The sequence below is a fragment of the Dasypus novemcinctus genome, chromosome 24 (genome assembly GCF_030445035.2).
Source record: "Dasypus novemcinctus isolate mDasNov1 chromosome 24, mDasNov1.1.hap2, whole genome shotgun sequence".
NCBI lineage: Eukaryota > Metazoa > Chordata > Mammalia > Cingulata > Dasypodidae > Dasypus > Dasypus novemcinctus.
In genome coordinates this window covers 19,062,251-19,084,248 of record NC_080696.1, presented here as the reverse complement: position 1 = coordinate 19,084,248, position 21,998 = coordinate 19,062,251, and the positions used below count along the sequence as shown (strand labels likewise).

General features: G+C 39.3%; 1 protein-coding gene across 4 annotated transcripts in view; it reads left to right on the top strand.

The window, feature by feature from the left end:
* RALGAPA2 (Ral GTPase activating protein catalytic subunit alpha 2) overlaps window positions 1–21,998 on the top strand; it is a 321,127-nt gene that overhangs the window by 215,606 nt on the left and 83,523 nt on the right. For all 4 annotated transcript variants that reach the window (XM_004447756.3, XM_071211588.1, XM_071211586.1 and 1 more), the window contains one exon: window positions 13,141–13,268. In XM_004447756.3, the coding sequence (XP_004447813.1) occupies window positions 13,141–13,268 (128 nt within the window). The remainder of the gene's footprint in view (window positions 1–13,140; window positions 13,269–21,998) is intronic.

The following is a 21,998-nucleotide window of genomic DNA, read 5'->3' as shown; positions in this document are numbered from 1 at the left end:
GGTCCACCCCACCCAATGGTAGAACCCACCTTGGCAAAATGAGCCTTCAGCTATTCCCTCTGGAGTCCATCCCGCATCAGACCATACCCCCTGAGCATCCTAACCAGGTGACCCTCCTATTTATACTTTGATACGTTTTACTCAACATTTAGTTCTCAACGAACTTCTGGCACTCTCCCATGTTTGTATGTTGCCCCTCCCTCCCACCTATTTCTTGGACCATATTACCCCTCTTCCCATCCCCAGCCCCCCTCAAACCCAGAAAACCCCACCCGAAGGTAACCCCTTGCCCCCATTTTGTCCCTTCTTTGTGCTCATACTTACCCCCAGCTCATCACAGATTCCACCCCTACAGACATTAACTCACATCCTTCCTCCACCCCCCGATTTCCAGTAAGCCACTTTTCCAGACTCTAGCTCTCTGAGGCAGTTAACTTATTTCATATCATTGAGGTCATATAGTATTTGTCCTTCAATGCCTGGGTTGCTTCACTTAACATAAGATTCTCAAGGTTCATCCATGTTATCACGTGCGATTGTAGTGTATTGGTTCTTACAGCTGAGTAGTATTCCATTGTGTGTATATACCACATTTTATTGATCCACTCATCTGTTGATGGACTTTTGGATTGATTCCAACTTTTGGCGATGGTGAACAATGCTGCTATGAACATTGGTGTACATATATCGGTTTGTGTCCTTGTTTTCAGATCTGATGGGTATATACCCAGCAGTGGTATTGCTGGGTCATATGGCAAATCTATGGATAATTTTTTGAGAAACTGCCAAACTGTCCTCCAGAATGGTTGGATCCTTCTGCATTCCCACCAGCAATGGATGAGTGTTCCCCTTTCTTCACATCCTCTCCAGCATTTGTATTCTACTGTTTTTTTCATGGCTGCCAATCTTATGGGAGTAAGATGGTATCTCATTGTAGTTTTGATTTGCATTTCCCTGATAGCTAGGGATTTGGAGCATTTTTTCATGTGCTTTTTAGCCATTTGTATTTCTTCTTTGGAGAAGTGTCTGTTTAAATCTTTTTCCCATTTTTTAAATGGGTTGTTTATCTTTTTGTTTTCGAGATATATGAGTTCTTTATATATGCAAGTTATAAGTCTCTTATCAGATATATGGTTGCCAAATATTTTCTCCCATTGTGTGGGTTCCCTTTTTACTTTCTTGACAAACTCCTTTGAGGTGCAGAAGGCTTTAATTTTGAGGTAGTCCCATTTATCTATTTGTTCTTTTGCTGCTCGCGCTTTTGGTGTGATATTCATGAAGCCATTTCCTATTACAAGGTCCTGTAGATGTTTCCCTACACTGCTTTCTAAGGTCTTTATGGTCTTGGCTCTTATATTTAGGTCTTTGATCCATCTAGAGTTGATCTTTGTATAAGGTGTGAGATGGTAATCCTCTTTCATTCTTCTACATATGGCTATCCAGTTCTCCAGGCACCATTTGTTGAATAGGCCATTCTCTCCCAGTTGAGAGGGTTTGGTGGCTTTATCGAATATTATATGGCTATATACATGAGGTTCTATATCTGAACTTTCAGTTCGATTCCATTGGTCTGTGTGTCTCTCCTTCTGTGTAATTTTTAACCAATTTTTCTAATACCCATTTTGTCTTCTCAGGCATAAATGCACAAGTACAGATGCACCCTTTTCAGTTCATAATTATGTGGGACTGTGAACTTCCCAGTGCAGGGAAATTGGCAGGTCTTGAATCCTTGGCCTCAGAGGTGGAAGGGCCCTTCAGAACCCACTATCCAGCATAACTCACAGAAGGCTTTACAGTGGCCTGCTTTCCTTGTGCCCTGCCTCCTGGGAGAACAGGACAAGCCCAATGTTCCTTACAGTCCTCTGAATAACCGCTGCCAGTCATCATTTCTTCCCCTTTTAGCCTCTCATTTTGACCTTTACTATTTCCAGTCTAGAACTTGAGTCTTTTGTTGTTTCATTATACCTATTTGATTGTTTCAGATATATTTAGAGGATCTGGACAGAAATGTGGAAAACCATGTCGTTTGTGTTTTTAATGCAATGCCCTCTCCCCAAAGACACTCTGTGTTCCTAAGTTTTTCTGCAAAATCCAGGGTGTTGCACAGGCTTTCTCTGGCAGCTTGGACTGCTTGCATCACTGCTTCTTCTGTTGGTGGATGCAGAGACCTACCTCACTCTGGCTTCATAGGTCGTGCACATATCAGGTCTCAATGAATGTTTCCAAAACTTATTGAGAGGCAGTTCTGGCTTTGGCATAACTTGACCCAGCTTCTCTGGAGGAGGGTCCTTGGCCAGGCTACTGCATGGAAAGCCAGCTTTGGCCAGCTCAGGTCTCTGACAACTCTGTACAAGTCCAGTCTCGCACGCGTGTGGAAGTTCTTCACAGCTTCTGTCCTTATTGACCTCTTAATCTAAAATTATTTTCTAATCCTTGGATTATAGTAACTTTTACTGTTTAAATTGATCTGTGCATAGAGAGTGTGACCAATATTTCAACTGCTGTTAGCTTCACAGGCCCTTTCTTTATGCCTGTAACTCTGTGATGTGCACAGGTATTTCCCTCCAAGTATAAAAATGTGTACTCTTCCCTACCTAATGTTAGCATTTTGGCTTCTGACCACCTAATTTTTGAGGACCATTGGAAAGTTGAGTCTGCGGCCTTTTCTGCTTTCACCACCCACCACATCTTATTACCTGGTAGCACATGTAGCCTAACCCAGTAGACTTTCATCTCAGCCTTGACATTTACTGAGTAGAAGGTAGAACACTTCCTTGGCCTAAGTTGCTTTCATTTGGATTACCTGGAGAGTTTCATTCCTACAAATCAAATGGAGATTCCAGAGAGTTTTCTGTGTCCTAAAGATCCTCATTTGTCCTTGCTCCAACAATTTAACACGTCCTTTGCTGGCAAGTCAGGCGATACTGCAATGTAGATTTCAGTGCCGTGCCCTCTCTGCAAAAAACCTCTCTTTGCTTTCACAACATCTGTCCAAGAGGAGAACCTCGATGCAAACTTGTTCTGGCCTGGGCCTGACAAGGAGAAAATGGGCTGCCCTTTCTAGGTTTGTGCTTCCTCTCAGAGCTGCATGTCCTCCATTCAAGTATCTCATGAAAGGGCTCCATGTGCACCTTCTAACTTGCAGCTGATAAGGAAATCCAGCTTGTCAACAGTCACAGCAAATCTTACTGATCCCCAAGCTCTGGTCACCATGCTAGGAGAGGGTAGTTTTGAGTCATTCAGAAACTTAAGGTGTCTATGATTGTACATGCTCGACAGGGGTGAAATGCTGAGTTAACAGTTCTGAGTAGGATTAGTCTTATATTAAATTTACCGTCGTACCTGGGAGCAGAAGGAGGTAGCCCAGAAAAATCCCTTCCTTCTCCAGCCCCTGTTGGGTACCAACCACCCTCTCTCCCTTGGGTAAAACCTCGCACCCTGTCCACTCTGTCGCCTCCTTGACTGTCCGTGTCTAGGAGCCTGGGGCAGTTTCCAGTTCCAATTCAGGGGAACCATTGTATCTTTTGGTACAAGCATGCCTCCGTTATGTATTAAAAACTAAACTCAGAGACCAGCACCGTGGGAACAAAAGTAAAACTAAATAAATGGCATGTGAGTTAGGAATATCATCTGAAATAATGGCAGTTTTGCTTCTTCCTTCCTAATGCCTAATCGTCATTATCAATTTCCTACATTACTGTATGGGCACAGACCTCCAGTACAAATGTTGATAGATGTGATGTAGGGCGCATCCCTGTCTCCTTCACGGTCTTATGCATGACACTGTGACAGTTTCACTGTTTAACTTAGTGGCTGCTCTAGGGTATGGTAGATAGTCTTTAACAGTTTAAGGAAACTCCCTCCTACTCCTGGATTGCTAAGAATGTTTTCATGAGTGAATTTTGAATTTTATGAAATGCTTTTTAAAACATCTATTGAAATAACCATCTGACTTTTCTCATTTAATAAGTATACATATTGTTTGTTTGTTTTCAGGAGGTTGTGGGGATTAAACCCAGACCTCGTACATGGGAAGCAGATGCTCAACTACTAAGCTACATCTGCTCCCCTATAGTTTGATTTTTAATCAAAATTCACACATATGTTACTGGGATATACCCAACTTGATCATGATATGTTATTATATTTTTAAACTATGTAATTCAATTTTCTGGTATTCTGTTGGGATTTTGTGTTTATGTTCATGAGTGAGATTGGCCTTTCAGTTTTGGTATTAAGGCTACACTAGTCCAGTAAAATGAGTGGGGTTTTTAATCTCTCTACTTATATTGTCTAAGTCTCTAAAATAATAATTACTCATTCTTTGAAGATTCTTTTAGAGTTTTCTAGTAGATCCATCTGGGCTGGCTTTTCCTCAAAAATTTTTTTTTCACTGTGATTCAATTATGTTAAAGCTTATAGAATTATAGCTTTTCTCTCTCATCTCCTGTCTGTATTTGCTAAGTTGTATTTTTCTAGGAACTTGGTCATTTCACCTAAAATTTCTAATTTATAAGCATAAAACTGTGTATCTTTTCTAAGCAGCTATAGCTCTGTCTGTTTTTGCTGATGTCATTTATTTGTATTTTCTTCTTTGCTTGATTTACCTTGCCAAGAGTCTAGCAGTTGTATTAGAACCAACTTTCTATCTTGTTTTTCTTCCTTATCGTGTGTTTGTTTTCTATTTCATTAATGCTTACTTCTATCTGTGTTATTTCCATCCTTCTACTTTCTTTGAGTTTACTTTACTTTTCAGTACTTTTTGAGATGGATGGTAATCTCATTAAGTTATAGCCTTTATTCCTTTCTAATGTAAGCAATTAAGCCTATACATTTCCCTCTAAGTACTGCTTTAAAATGTAAGTTTTAATATCATTTTCATTATCACCTAACATAACATTTTTAAATTTCCACGTCAATATGTTTGTTGACACATCAGTTATTTAGAACTATGTTTCTTAATTTCCACACTTAGAAGTTTGTGTCTACTTATGCTTTTATTGTTGATTTTTAATTTAATAGCTTTTTGGTCTGAATATGGAGTATAGTATATACTATATAATGTTTATTATACATATTCATTCAAGCCCCTTGAAATTTATTGAGACTGGCTTTATGACCTAGATCAAGGGTCAGCAAACTGTAAAGGATCAGATAATAGATATTTTGGGCCTGAAGGCCACAGTCTCTGTCCCGACTACTCCATTCTACTGTTATACAAAAGCAATCAGAGGCAACATGTAAATGAATGAATGTGGCTGTGCTCCATTAAAGCTTTATTTATGAACCCCGAAATGTGATTTTCATATAGTTTCCACAAGTCAAAAAACGTTTCTTTTTTTTTTTTTTGCAACCATTTCAAAAAATAAAAATCATTCTTAGCTTGTAGACCTTGCAAAAATGGTTCCAGGCTAGATTAGGCTCCACAGTCTAGAATATGGTCCATTAAAACATTAAAAAAAAAAAAAAAAAAAAAAAATCTATGCATGCTGAATGTGTCTTCTGCAATTATTGGGGAAGTATTTTATATTTATCCATTAGGGTGAGTTTGTGAGTTGTGTTGTTCAAATCTTCTATATTCATTCTTGTTGATTTTTTGGGAAAATTTTTCATTGAAGTTTAACAGTAATACAGAAAAGGCCAGAAATTATAAGTGTATAGCTTGATGAATGTTTGCAAAGCGAACATAACTGTGCAACACTGCCCAGCTAAAAATATAGAATATTGCCATCCTCCAGAAGTCTCTCTCATGCCCTCTCCCAATCACTAATTCCCCGGAAAGGTGGCCAGTATTCAAACTTCTGTCACCATTGATGAGTTTTATCTGTTTTTGAACTTTATATGAATGGAATTATATAGTATGCAATTCTTAGTATCTGCTTCTTTCACTCAACATTATGTTTAGGTCATTCCCATGATGTTGTTTGTAGTTGTGATTTATTCATTTTCATTGTATGGAATTCTATTGGGTGAATATACCATGATTTCTTTATCTGTTCTTTTGTTACTAGACATTTAAGTTATATCCAATTTGGCAAATATGTGTGATTTTCCTTTTCACTTTGATAATGATGTCTTTTGATGAACAGAATTTTTTATTTTGATGAAGTACAATTTATTTTTTTCTTTTGTGATTGATGCCTTTTATCCCCATGAAATCCTTCCCTACCCCAAGGTCGTGAAGATTTTCTCCTGTAATTTCTTCTAGAAGCCTTATGGTTAGCTTTAATATTTAGTTCTATTATCTATCTCAGTTTTTGTATATGGTATGAGGTAGAGGTCAGAGTTTACTTCTTCCACATGGATAGCCAGTTGTTCCAGTTTGTTTATAGAAGCAGACTTTTCCTTTCCCCATCATACTGGTTTGCTGCCTTTATAGCAAATTAACTATAAATGTTTGGCTCAATTTTTGGACTCTGTATTCATAGAACTATTTGTCCATCCTGATACCAATACGATATCTTTTTTTTTTTTAAGATTTATTTATTTATTTATTTATTTATTTATTTCTCTCCCCTTCCCCTCCCCCCCCGCCCCGGTTGTCTGTTCTCTGTGTCTATTTGCTGCGTCGTCTTTGTCCGCTTCTATTGTTGTCAGCGGCACGGGAATCTGTGTTTTTGTTGCGTCAGCTTGTTGTGTCAGGTCTCTGTGTGGGCAACGCCATTCCTGGGCAGGCTGCACTTTCTTTCCCGCTGGGCGGCTCTCCTTACGGGGCACACTCCTTGCGCGTGGGGCTCGTGGGGCTTTTCTACACGGGGGACACCCCTGCATGGCACGGCACTCCTTGCACGCATCAGCACTGCGCATGGGCCAGTTCCACACAGGTCAAGGAGATCCGGGGTTTGAACCGCAGACTTCCCATGTGGTAGACAGATGCCCTAACCACTGGGCCAAGTCCGCTGCCCCAATATGATATCTTAATTATTAATTAGTTTTAGAGTATGCCTTGAATTCAGGTCATAAGTTTTATTATTTTCTTTACTAATTTATGATTTTACTCTTCCTTATAAATTTAGAGTCAGTTTGTCCATATCTATGAAACAAGCTTACTTGAATTTTGATTGGCTTTTTGTTGTGTTTAAATTTCAAATTTGGAAGATTTGACATCTTGTCAATATTGAGACTTCCAACCATGAAGGTTATTTAGCTTATCTTTAATTTATCTCAGCAATATTTTGCGGTGGGAAGCAGACGTGGCTCAATGATAGAGCGTCTGTCTACCACATGGAGGGTAGGGTTCAATCCCCAGGGCCTCCTGACTTGTGTGGTAAGCTGACTCACACACAGTGCTGCTGCACGCAAGGAGTGCCATGCCACGCAGGGGCGTCCCCACATAGGGATGCCCCATGCGCAAGGAGTGCGCCCTGCAAGGAGAGCCGCCCCACATCAAATTGAGGAAGTTCCCTTTTAGTCCTAGTATACTGGGGGTTTTTTTTTTTTAAATCAAGAATATGGGTTGAATTACATAAAATACTTCTTCTCAATCTATTGAGAAGATCATATGGTTTTTCTTCCTTTTTCCGTTAATGTGGTAAATTGTATTGATGGATTTATGAATGTTAAATCAACCCTGCATTCCTAGGGAAAATTCCATTTAGTCAGGATAAATCATTTTTTTTAATATATTGCTGGGTTTAATTTGCTAGTTTTATAAAAGATTTTTGCATCTTTATTGAGAGATATTGGCCTATAGTTTGCTTACACTTTTCTCTGCTTTTGGTATTATGTTCATGATAACGTCATAAAATGAGTTGGAAAGTGTTTCCTCCTCCTCTAGTCTCTGAAAGAGTTTGTGTAAGGGTAACTTTATTTCTTTAAATATTGGTAGCATTCACCAGTGGAAATATCCAAGCCAGGAATTTTTGTAGGATGAATGTTAATTATGGATATTATTTCTTTAAAAGATATAGGTCTAGTCAGAGTTACTGTTTTTTCATATGTTTTTCAGGGAATTTGTTCATTTCCTCTGAGTTGTTTGGTTTATTGCCAAACTGCATTAATAATATCTTCTTAGGCCTTTTAGTATCTATAGGATCTGCTGTAATACCCCATTCTCATTTCTGGTACTGGTAATTTGCTGGTTTTCTTTCTTTTAATCAATCTAGCTAAGATTTATCAGTTTTATAAACTTTTCAGAGACCTAATGTTTGCCTTTGTTGATTTTTCTCCATTCTCTATTCAACTTTAAACTGTATTTCATAAATTTTAATATGTTGTGTTTTTATTATAATTCAGTTAAAATATTTTCTCATTTGTATGATTTCTTCTCTAATTTAAGGGCTATGTTTAGAAGTATGTTATTTAATTGCCAAATACTTGGAGATTTTATAATTCTCTTATTTTGTTAGTGATTTTCATCTCATTTAATTTCACTGTTACTGTATGATATCAGTCCTCTGGAATTTATTGAAACTTGTTTTATGATTCAGAGTATGGCCTATGTATTAGTTATCCTTTACTATGTAACAAATTATCCCCAAATGTTAGTGACTTAAAATAACAAAAGTTAGTTAATATATTCTGGAATTTAGGAGTAAGTTAAGTGGTTTGGGTTTGTAATCATAAGATTTTAGTTAAGATTCATCTAGGACTGCAGTAATCTGAAGGCTTTACTGAGGCTGGTGGAACTACTTCCACGAAGACTTGCTCACATGACTGTTGGCTGGAGACCTAAGTTTCTCTTTGGCTACCAGCAGCAAATCTCAGTTCCTCACTGTGTGGGCTTCTCCATAGGGCCTTGAATATCATTACCACATGGAAGCTAATTTCTCCCAGAGTGAGATGCAAGAGAACAAGAGCAATGAGGAAGGCCCAGTGGCTTTTCATGGCCTAGTCTCTTGAAGTGATAAACTGTCACTTCTGCAGTATTCTATTCAGTAGAAGTGAGTCACTAAGTCCAGCTCACACTCAAGGGGAGAGGAATTAGGCTCCACTTCTTAAAATGAGGAATATCAAAGAATTCGTGGACATATTTTAAAACCATGAAAGCCTATTTTGATTAGTGACCCATGTGTACTTCAAAAGAATGTATATGCAGCAGCCGCTTGATACCGTTGATTAATAATATTGTTTAGAGTTTCTGTATACTTACTGTTGCACTCTCAATTAATGAGGGAGGAGAGTTAGCTCCAACTGTGGACTTGTCGATTTCTTTCATTAGTTCTGTCAGTTTTTCCTTCTTGTGTTTTAAAGCTATGTTACTGGTTGCAATCAAATTTATAATTATGTTTTCCTAATAAATTGACCCTTTTATCCTTATGATCAATTTGATGTTAAATTACTGCTCTATTTCAATTGTTTTGGTTCCTTCTATGGAATGTATTTCTTTGGTTGGATTTCTATTCCCTCTTCTTTATCATCTTCCCTTTTCGTTGTCTGTCACCCTGCCAACTACTAATTACCCTTTGGTTGCAGCTTTGAAGTCGCTCCCTCTAGGAATCCTTTGCTCACTCCCTGAGGTCCATCTACATTCTCCCACAGCACTCAGACTTACCCTTATCACGACTGTACTTATCACAATGCATTGTAATGGCCATTTACTTGGATGAATCGCATGTCAGCTTCTTATGGGCAAAGAATTTTTCCTTTGCTGTTGTTTCCCAATACCTTCAGCCAGTGCCAGCCTCAGAGGAAGCGTTCTATAAATAAATAGAATGAAGACCCACATTCATTAATTTAAGGTATCTAAAATATGAATTAATTTTACACATTCAACAAAGATTTGCATCCCAGCCATGTGCCAGGTGCAGTGCTGTTCTTTGAGGGGTTTTCTCCTCTGTCTCCGGCCACTCCTTCTCAGACTTCCTTGCTGTTTTTCCTCACATCTCCAACCTCTGTCATTGGAGTGCCACAAGGTGTATTCCATGAGCTCTTCGTTACTCCTTTAGTGATATCATCCCATCTCATGGCAACCCTTACATTTATTTCTGTAGCCTGGCCTCTCCCTGGACTTCAGTCTGGTTTATATATTTCTCCCTTGATATATCACCACTGTGTATCTAATAGGCATCTCAAATTTAGCACATCCCAAACTGAGCTAATGACCCTCCCTCTCAGTCTTGTCCATTTCAGTAAAACGTGACTCCAGCCTTCAGACCAGAAACCATGGCATCGTCCTTGATGCCTTTCTTTCTCTCCCACCTTACAAACTATCCTCAGCAAATCCTGCCATCTCTGCCTTCAAAATATATCTATACACCAACCACCTCTAGCCACTTCTCCTGCTAACACTCTGGTTCAAGCCAACATCATCTCAACTGGACTTTTTATTAGTTCACTAACTGGTCTCCATAATTCTTAGCAGTTTTCCCACCTGCAGTCTTTAAATGTCTTTAAAATGTAGTTTAAATCATATCCCTTGCTCCCCTAAACCTTCAGAAGGCTTCCATCTCACTTAGAGTAGAAATCCAGAAGCCTTACAATTTCCCCCCAGACCCGTTCTATTACCTGTCCAACTTTATTTCCTCCTATTTTTCCTCTCACTCCCTCAGCCCCAACCACTCTGTCTTCCTTGCTGTTGCTCCCACCTCGGGGCCTTTGCACTTGCTTGCCTTTTCTCTGCCTGGGCTGCTCTTCCCTCATATGTCCCCATGGTTTGTGGTTCCCTCTCTCACTTCCTTCAGGTCTTTACTGAAGTATCACCTTCTTCTTGAAAGCCCTCGCTGGCCATTTGATCTAAACCCGGAGGACATAACCCCCTTCAACATTTCCTAATGCTCTTGCCTGTTTTATTTTTCAAGTCAGCACTTTTCAGTATCTCACATGGCATATATTTTACTTATTTATACTCTTTATTCTCTGAGTTCCCCAATAAATTATAGAATCAATGAAGTCAGGGAGTTTTATATTATTCACTGCTATATACTGAGTGAATAGAACTGTATATGTCACAGGGTAGACACTGAAAATAAATATTTGTTGAATACATGAATAAGTGAGTGACAGAATAAATGCAAGTGTTACAAATGAAACAAGTTGGCTTACGAGCTCCATATTCAAAAATAGAGTTCATGAAATACTAATGGAAAAAAAAGAGAGAAGAAAGAAACCCAGTAGGGCAGACAACAAAACCTGTGGCTCACTGACCACATGGGAGAAGTGTGTCCAGTGAAGGAAAGCTGCATCTCTGCTAAAGAAGTAAAAGGGAATGAGGATAATGAAATATCTTGGAAGCAAAGAGAAAGACTGTAAGTAGGACCTTATGATGGGGACAGTCATCATCTCCTTTAAGAGTTAATATGGAAAACTGTGATGTGAACAGACATTTACATGCAGATGTTCATAGCAGTGTTACAGTTGCCAAAAGATGGAAACAACCCAGGTGTCCATTGACCAATGAATGGATAAACAAAACGTGGTATATACATATGATGGAATACTATGCTACAGTAAGAAGAAATGAAATTGGGACACATATGAGAACATGTATGAATCTTGAAGACATTATGCTAAATGAAGTAAGCCAGACACAAAAGGACAAATATTGCATGGTCTCACTAATATGAACTTAATGCGAAGAATAAACACATGGAGTTGAAACCCAAGGTTTAGGTTATTAGGACATAAGAGGAGAGCTGAGAAAGATTACTGATGCTTAATGTTTGTAGAAGTTTTAATTAACTTCACTGTAAAAGTATGGAAATAGAATTCATGATAACAGTGAGTAGAACTAACACAGCTGGTCAATAAATGGATTGTGGCTGGAAAGGGTAGTCTAGGGATGTAAATGACAGTTGTAAGAAAGCTAGAGAATAATCTAGGGTCTGAATAACACAGTGAACCTAGAGGTGGATAGGAATTGTGGTTAATGGTACAAATATAAGAATGTCCTTCTGTAATGTACTTCGCTATTGCAAGGTGGTAAGAATGTGGAGAAGCATGGGAAAAATACAATTAATGTAACCTATGGACTATAGTTGACAGCAATACAGTAATATTCTTGCATCAGTGCCAAAGATGTACTGATTTGTTAATAATATGGGGGGTATGGAAAAAAATATGCCAAATGTACAATGTGGGCCATAGTTAGTGGTAATAATCTGATATTATCTTCTAATCTGTAACAAGTGTTCCACAGTGGTGTAGTGTGTTGGTAAAGGGGTGTTGTATGGGAATTCTACGCATGTTCGTGATTGTTTTGTAAGTTCATGACTTCTGTAATAAAAGTATATATATATTTTAAATTAATATGCATCAGAATTCGCGCAGGAACATTGCCAGTTCCAAAATTGGTTTCACGAGGATGTAAGGCTTGAGGTTGAGGAGGTGTGTGGCTGTGTACAGCACTTAGAAATAGCAAGGTCATTTCTGTTAATTACAACACCAGAGAAAAAAAGAATAACCTGATGATAATTTGTCATTAAAAACTTTACCAAAGAATGTAAAATAGTGCAGCCTCCATGGAAAACCATTTGGGGGGGATCCTCAAAAAAGATTTACCATATAATCCAGCAATTCCACTCTAAAGTACATACCCAAAAGAATTGAAAATGGAGACTTGAACAGATACATGTAAACTGATGTTCATAGCATTATTCACAATAGCGATATGGTGAAAACCATCTAAATGTCCATCAACAGATGAACAGATGAACCAAATATGGTCTATCCATACAATCAGATACCAGTCAGCCCGGAAAGTAATCAAGTGCCAAGACATGCCATAGCATGGTTGAACCTTGAAAACACGATGTTAAGTGAAATAAACCAGACAAAAAAGCATAAAGATTGTGTGATTCCACTTTATGAAATATCTAGAATAATAAAATTCAGAGAGACAGAAAGATTAGTAGGCTGGGGAGAGGAGAAATGGGGAATTACTGCTTAAAGGGTAAAGAGTTTCTATTTCGGTAATGGGTGGTGGTGATGATAGCACAACATTGTAAAAGTAATTAATACTACTGGATGGCAAAATTCATATTATATAGAGTTTTGCTAGAGTTCTGAGAGGATAGTGGAGACATCCTGCTCGCTTGCTTTGAATACAGCCAGCCTGTGCCCTGTGAGGCTCAGCATCTGCACTGGGGTGACAGTCCTGTGTGGTCACTATAGTTCTTGTATATCAGTCAGCTGCTCGCACATCTTTGGTTTATGTTTTACTGACTTTTGATGATAAAGTGTTTTTCCGTCTGACACCCACAGGTTCCATTCTTCGGGCCTCTCTTCAATGGAGCCATCGTGAGTGGGAAGCTGCTGCCAAGCCTGGTGTGTGCCACGTGCATCAACGCCAGCAGGGCCGTGAAGTGCCTCATCCCGCTCTACCAGAGCTTGTATCTTTTTGCTTTAATTATGGGACTTATTGCCCAATCTCAGAAACCTGAGTCCTGGCAGTTTTTCGTGAGCGGTAAGTATTCAAAACTGGGTAGAAAAGGGAAGAGAGAATTTTCTTTTCTGTGTTGACATACATAGTGTGATTTTCATACTATTTGTAAATTTATATTAATTATAATAATTGGGTACTGCACCAAACTTAGGAAGAGTTTCTTTTCATAATTGGGCAAATATGTTCACGTCTGCAGTACTGCTGTTTCCTTAGGTGTTTTTCCCAATTTCCATCCAGCTTTTATCCACCCCCAGGCTGAGGCAATCCGTCCTGGTGGAGGTGGATGCTAAGGTGGAATGATGGTCTCACTCAGAGCGCTTACCAGAAACCAACAGCCAGTGAAATGACTCTAAGTCAAAAAAACATGGCAAGGAGCAGGTGTAGCTCAGTGGTTGAGTGTCTGCTTTACGTCGACGAAGTCCTGGGTTCAATCCCCAGTACCTCCTTTAAAAAAATGTGGCAAGTGTCACCAGAGGCAGGCAGGCGACCTCTGGAAAGTCAGAGGAGGAAAAAATTGCATCTGGTTGGGAAGGAAAGGGAAAGGCATCCTGAATGAAGTTGGGTTTGAACTCAGCAGTAGGAATGGCTAAAATTTCTGTTGCAATTTTCCCAAATCATTGTTATCCCTTTCTCTAATTCCTGATCTAGTCTTTACAAACAGAAGAAATTTCAGTTTTGTTACTTTTTTCTCAAGGATTAATTGGCACACTGCATTCCTTAAAGCCAAGCATTATCTCTAAGAAAAAGAGAATAAGATGAGTGACTTCACCTGAAATTACTACAAAAGTAATTTCCTATTAAAATTTCCTTTTAAAACTTAGAATCTCTCTGTTTCTAATTGATATTGATAATGATTATAAGCATATTGTGTTTGACCTCTCTCTATACATGATTCTCCCAACCTAACAGTAAGTGATGTGTTGCGGGGGGGCAGGGTGAGGGGTGGTGAGAAATATCACGTGGGAGTAGATACAGTTCATGAAAAATACCTTTCATTAAAATCCTGTTCCTTCCATTGACTGATATTCTGCCTTTAGAATAAAAAAAAAAAAATACATAGGCCATGTGGCAACTTGGAATTATCATAGAAATTAGAAGTAGAAAAGAGCTATTAGGTCCCATCTGGTCCCTCCCCCGGGGGCTGGGGCAGCATTATTCCCGCCCTGGACTCTCTCGGGCTTTGTCCAGCCTGGTGGTGAGTGCTGTGGAGACGTCGCCTCGGCAGTGATTTCCACAGCACTCTAGGCTTAATCCTCCGGCCAGCGTCGCCTCTGCCTTCAACACAGAGTTTGTTGTTTTTTTTCCACATGCTGTTAAAAAGAGCTCCTTGGCAGAAATTAGAAAGACCTATTCAGCCATTGGCTTGTCAGTGTGCATGTCAACTAGGATGAGCTAGACACTTACCAGTCAAGTATGTTGGACCAAAGCAACAACAAATCATTTGCAAGCAAGAAAATTCCGTTTTATATAAGTCCATTGTGATTTTTGTCACGTCGCCTTCTCCACTTATCGGACTTCTCATTATAAAATGCATGCTTTGTTTTTTTGTTGAACACTGCTTTCTCAAATAAGAATGAATGTAGCACCATTGGAGTAACCGGGGTTTAGGAAAAACCATATTTTAAAAAGTTCAAAGAATAGTATTCAATATCACTTTTAAAACTTTGGAACTTTTCAAGCAATCACAGAACTAGTGTTACATAGTTGGTAGGCTACTGATACTAATGTGGGTTTGGAAATGCTGTACTCTAGAATAACTCATAAAATAGGTTGACATCTAGGGGGACAATTTAGTACAGAAATTAGGAAAAGAAAATGACAAGAATGATTAGGTTGATCATTTTTAAAATTTTAAATATTTTTCTTTTATCATACCTTGAGAAGATTTCATTGGCACTAATCAAATCAAGCATTTAAAACAAGAAATTCACTTTTATGCACTTTTTTAAAAATAGAAATGCAATCAATGGGGAAAACTTTGCTGTCATTTAACTCCTCTATTCTTTAATTTCTTTCGCAAAAGGGCTAATACTGAGGACGGAAACCAGGGGTATAATAAGAAGAGAAGTGGGAAAATGAAGCAAGTTAGAAAAAAGAGAGATTTTTGTGTATTTTTTCTTGAAAATATTTCTAATTTTTAAAATTATATTCATGTGCCTGCTTAAGCTATTAATAATTAATTGCTCCCCTAACATTTTGTTAAATCTAGTCCTCATATGCTTTGGCAAAAATCTAAGCTAGTTTGCTTATGTCGCAGTTGATATCAAATTCAATGCTGCTTCATTGAGATAAGTCTGATATTTAACTTTTGAAAAACAGTGAATAACCTGACAAATCCTAATTATGGGTGTCTGATTACAATTATTCACTAAACAACCAAATAGTTACCAAGGACTCACTATCTGCCAAGCCCTATGTCGGAGCTAGTGACACAGCAGGAAGCGAGACAGATGAGATTCTTGCCCATGTGTCTCAAAGAGAAGGCAAACCAGCTAATAAATACATTAGCTTGATTCTAAGACATTCTCTAAAGAAATGAAACAGAGTTGGGGTGAAAAAGGGTCAGGGCTGAAAAAGGCTGCTCTGAGGAGAGAGCGTCTGGGTGAGATTGGAGGGACAAAAGAAGATAACCTCTGAAAGCAGGGGTGGCCTTCCAGGCAGAGGGCTTGATAGCAAGTTCAAGACTCTGTGTCCTCAAGCAGTAGGCTGGTGTCCTTAGGGAGGGTGAGCACGTTCAAGTCCATCATGATGCATGTGACAGACCCAAGAGGGACTCCCAGCAGAGGTGATTTTCTGGGTGGTACGCAAAGAAGCCTCGCTTCCAGATTCTTCCACCTCCTGGCCCCCGGTGGAGCTGCAATGGAGCACAGTGCTGGACGAAACACTCAAGGCTGCCAGGAGCCAGAGCACCACCCCAGCCCCTGCACATCCCCCAAGGGTGGACGAGATCAGTCCCTTGAACACCCCTGGAACGAGGGTTGGCTACATAATTTGCAGAGCCCAGTGCAAAATGTTCAAAAAGCAGGAAAAAGGGCCTTTAAAGGTACTAAAATATAAAGCTGTTTCCATTCTCCTGCGACCTTTCTCTCTATATTTTCATGGTGTTTTTATTTGCTAATGTCATTAGATAATTAGCATGGATTTTATCATTATTCTTCATGCTGTTCAATCCAGTTTAAAAGGCAAATATGAGAGCATTTAACTCACATACGGAATCACCGAAGTTCCACAATTTGTATTTAGTAGCTCCTAAATATGTTGTTCTATACTGAAGAACAATATAGATTTCGTTCTTCTCCAAACAGTGGAAACACTGCACAAAGCTAACTAACCTATTTTTATTTTGCTTTTCATGTACTATATTGTACCAACACTCTCTACTTATGGCTTACTGATGAATAGAAAGGCCTGACAAGAAAAGAATATATGAGTTACTGTATCATTCCCTTCCATGCCATCCTTTTCCGCCTAAGTGGTTGACTAATACAGGGAAGTAACCCAAGTAAGAAAGGATATGATGCAGTACCTTGTTTGTTCATGTTTCTCAAAAATTTATTGCCTTCTTTCTACTTTCAAAGCAAATAATGGTTCTGACAGAGAGTATGGCCTCTCAGTGCCACCTGCACCCCCAATACATAGTCATAAATGGACCATGCTTCCCATGTACCTGCTTTGAGTCACCCTGAATTTCCACATATCATGGGCCCACTGGAACTCTGTGCTCTTGGGCCACTGCTCATGCCACACGAGAATGGGGTGGGTAGCTAGGAACCAGGGGGCCACATGTTGTATATTTGCATCTCCTCTGCCCATGCACATACTTTATTGTCCCATCAGACTTTATGTAAAAAACTCAAGATCAAAGATAAAATTAAGAATTTCAAGACAGGTGGCAGAGCATACACTGAACTCAGGCTCCTTCTGAGTGTAGGGCCCTGTGTGACTACATAGGTCATACCTCATGAGACTTGCTTGTGAGCCATTCCAAAACCCCCAGCATGAGTTTCTTATTAGAGTTGATTCCCTTCTTAAAGCCCGTAAGTGTATCCCCTGCAATATGTTATTGGCATGTGAACCAAGATCCATTAAGGAATAAAAACAGCTTGCATGTGCAGCCCTATAAGATACAGTTGTTTTAAGGGAGGAATTCTGATACCTCTCTCTTCCCCTGAGATATTAGCTACAGAGGTGGGTGCTGAGAAAGGGAAATTTGTCAACATGGGCCATTTCATATGGGCAATCCTGTGTCCCCATTTTTTTTCTAATGTTTAGATTATTAAGTAGAGCACTACCAACACAAAACTGCTCATTCCATCCAGTTGTCACACATTTTCTAGGTATTAGAATGACTTATATGAACAAGGATGTATAATTTAGTTCAGAACTTCTCTAGATCCTTTTGGGAGGGGGTACTTGCCTTTCTATTGACCATAGAAAGGCAAACATTGTACCTGATGAGAAATAAAGAAAAAGAGGAAAGGGAAGATACTTTGGATTCTTATATCTCTTCCCCTCCCCAACTAATGAGTGATATTTAACTAACTTAAAAAAATAAATGTTAGTTGGTATTCAGTTTTATATGATATTTAACTATAAAGGTAAATGTGGAAAGTTCCAATTTTGTTCAGTAAAACAACATTTCTTATTATGCTAAATTGCTATAGCACATTCCTCTTTTTTTTTTTTTTTTTTTTGGTTCTTTTTGAGTACTAATCCCACTTAGAATCAATATCAGAGGAGTTGTTGGTTGGGGCACCCTGGCTAAATCATCAAACAATTGGAACTGTGTGGCAAAGGCACATAGAAGACGGAAAAATACCTACATCTCATATGATCCAAAAAAAAAAAAATTGTGCACACAGTAGGAATGTGTTTGGAAAGCACCCTCAGAAACATTTCCACCTAGCCCCCTAGTCCTAGGGTTTCCTGTGACTTCCTTGGCAGCCTAGGTCAAATTTGACAGCGGATCCTTTTTCCTGTGGCCACTGCGTCTCTGAGCGATGAGGGCCAACTCACCTGCTATCTGCTTTTTCTATTCTTTGTGGGCCACCAGAGCTCCTATTCCTATGCCTAGCGCCTTATAAATGGGGAGCTTACCACATGTTGTATTTATAGTTTCCAAGCCAATTAAAGATTTCTACATCAAACCATGGTTAGCCAGTAGAAGTTTACAAAACATTTTGAGCCAGGGTTTTCATTCACCTCATCAGATAACCTTTCAGGGAAGAGGTTGCCACACAATATGTAGTGTGCCTATTAGGAAGGGTTCACTCTGAGTCCAACAGATGGAGGCTTTTTAAAATAAGCAACCACTTCAATAGTACAGTAGTCTCAATGGCTCTTTGGAACTATCAGCATTTGATGGAGAAAACTGGGTTACTTAAGAAAAAGTAATTTGTACCTCATTCTTTCACAAGTAAAATTTCGTTTTCAATTCACAGATATATTAGATACCCTTTTTGTTACCGAGCAAGGGCTCACTTCCCAACACACATGAAAGTCAATGCCATGACATAGAGATTTTGAAAAGAAAGAGCTTTAATGCAAGGTTGACCAGCACTGAGACAGGAACAACCCCATTAGCTTAAATCTGTGTCCCATAGTCTAAAGAGCTTAGGATTTTTATGGATTCAAACAGAGGGAGGTGGAGATAGTAACATTATTTAAGTTGGCAGCTATTGATTGGTTATGTTTCAGTCATGATTAATAGGGAGTTTGCAAGCATGGCCTTCAAGAGGCCCTTGAAAACTGACAAAAGCCATCTGGGTTAAGCATTTGGTTACAGGGCACAAGAGTAGTGAATCCCTCAGTTAATATAAGAGAACAAGTAAAGGAATGGAAATAAGCTAAACAAACTGGCTCTGAGGAGCAAGGAAGGCATCTGGTATTAGCCATGTTATAAATCCTTCAGTTAACATTAACTACAATAACAAGTAAATCCATTGTATTCAGGGGTTACAATATCTCCACAAACCAGTTTTTCCTGCCACAGTTTCATCTTAGACCTATGACTTCTTAATATCATTGCTAGCTTCTGCTTCCAATTAACACACTTCAAAAATGATGGCTGTCCTAAAAGCTGTAATCCTGTTTCTTTCCTCTCCAGTGGGATTTGGGTTCACTTCCCTGGACATACATTTTGTTTCCTCTGTTCATGTCCATACACTTCAGAAAAAGCACCTAACGGTACCATGTGTTGAATTTTACTATGCAGAACAGTTGTGCATTTGTCAATGTTTACTTTGTCCCTGCCAACAGGCACCATCCTAGCCACTAAGAATAGAAATATTGGTAAATTATTTCAAATGAGGGGACAATATTTGCTCACAGACCAAGCTCTGAAAGAGCACATGTTTGAGAACCATCGATACTTCAGTATGGCAGAGTGTAGCAGGTACACACAGACAGGGAGGTTATGGGTGATGAAGGCACACTTAAGAGAAAACTGAAGGAGTCCTGGGAAATACTGAGGGCCTCATCAAAGGCAGTGGATTGGACAGCCATGTAAAAGGAGGTGGAGTATTTCAGTGTGGGACCTGCTAGATTTGCTGGAGCATGGAGGGTGATAAGAGGCTCAAGAACAGAACTCTCTGGAGCATCAGCGTTTGAGGAGTAGGCTTGGGAGGAGGAGGAAGAGGTAGAGAGAGCGAGGCAGAGGAAAAGGAGAAAATCGCTTCACAGAAAAGCAAGGAAGAGAGATAAAGAGTCACACTCAGCAAACAGGTCAAGGAAGAGACATCCTCTGGGTGGTCTTACCTATGGCTGGTTCTAGCATTCTCAGGTCTTTACCTGGAGAATTGGAGATAATAGGACCTAGAACTGAGTTACTACAAGGGAAACATGAAATAATAGCTGCATTGAAAAGAAGGAAACACTTCTGGGTAGGATCCAGCTGCTTGAGAATGGAAAATGCATGGGAGCCAGGCTAGATTTAAAAGGGTGGCAGCCAGAAAGGAGTTGTGTCGGACTGGGAGGGTGTGGACAATGCTAAACAGCCCTAAAGGCAAATGTAGTTGTACTGGGGATTTCCACCACTCTCTGATAGCTCTAGGGTGCATTCTAGTGAAGGCAGCAAGCCTTTATTGAGTTCTTAGCTGGTAAAGTGTCTCTCATCTCTCAGAAGACAGAGGAAGCAACCTTAAGGAAACTACTATTTTGGACTGATTCCTTAGCAACTTCAAAGAATGGATGTGTGACATTGTTGCAGAAAGTACTGAGTTTGTACCAGAATTTGTGTAAGAATAGGAAAGACGTGCTAGCGGACCTATGCCCTAGACACTTTCCAAGTATTTTTCAAAAAGTGAAGTGCAGAGGAACACATGGACGATCCCCATGGGTGGGTTGAGGCTGCAAGAGGAAATGAAGGATGTGAGATTTTTAATGATGGGATTTTTTATTATTACAAAATTAAAATGATTTCACTGAGAAAGAAAAGGAGGAGGTATTGAAGAGCAGCCAGTGTGTAGGCACAATTTAGTCTCTAATGAGTTCATATTTAAATTATGTGTATCAGATCCACCCTGCTTATTAGAAGGCCACCACACTAACCGATAGCCCAATTGCCCTCATCTTTCCAGTCACATCTTCAAATGGGAAGGGACAGAAAAGAGTCTTGGGGTACAAATTAAAAATCAAATCCCTCAGAATACAGTAAGGGGATTAAATAAGAGGAAGGGAGGAAGGGAATGAGGGAGGGAGGGAACGAAGGAAAGAAAACTGGAAGAAAGGAAAACTGGCCCCTGCTAGTAAGGTTCTGCCTTCAGGAACATATATGTTTGATTTTAGAATGAATTTATAGCAGTAATCTCAGATCCACAATTTTTTTTTTAAAGAAATCATGTAAAACAAAGGAAACACCAACACCTGGAAACAAGAAAATGTTTTCATTTTCAAACAGAATTAGGGGATGAATTTTGGAATTTTGTGTGGACACCTGGTAAAAATTTTAAGACCAGATTATAAAATAGCTTATAAGCCTTCAGAAAAGAATTAGTTCACAAAGAATAAGATATCCCTAACACATTTATTGTTTTTGATGAGATTACTATTTTCAGAGAGTAGGGAAAGCTTGCAAATATAAGTCGTAATTTTGGTAAAGCATAAGACATGAGAAGGAAGTGTGAGCCCATGGAAGTTGTGACTTCTCAGTGGCCAAACCTAAAATGCATTGGTTCACAGATCACTGAGGGATTGGGGGCTTTGTCTGTGAGATGGTGTACCACGACTTTGTGTAACCCTTTTTCCCATTCAGCAGATATTATCAGCAACTTTTGCAAAATCTAAAATACATGTTTATCAAATTGCCATCTAAAAGAAAGCCTCAGCTTTCTAACTAAAAGGACACAAGGCAAAATCAGAAGTAAGGATTATCTCAACAGACTGGAATTCCAGGCCCAACAGACAAGATGAAGCTTAAAAGGGTAGAAATGTCAAGTTAGGCACTTAGGTTTTAGAGAATCAACTGTCAGCAGAGGATGAGGATGAAGTGACTTGAGAGCAGTTCATTCTGAGCAACATCTGGGAATTTCGGTTGACCACAGATCTGCGATGAGAGACATGGGCTGATGCAGTCCCTGAGACCACAGCCACAGGAATGGGGTGTTGGAGGGGTGGGTCCTAATCACCAGAAAGAATCCACCCCTGCAGCCTCTGGCTGGGTCCGAAATGTGTGCCACTC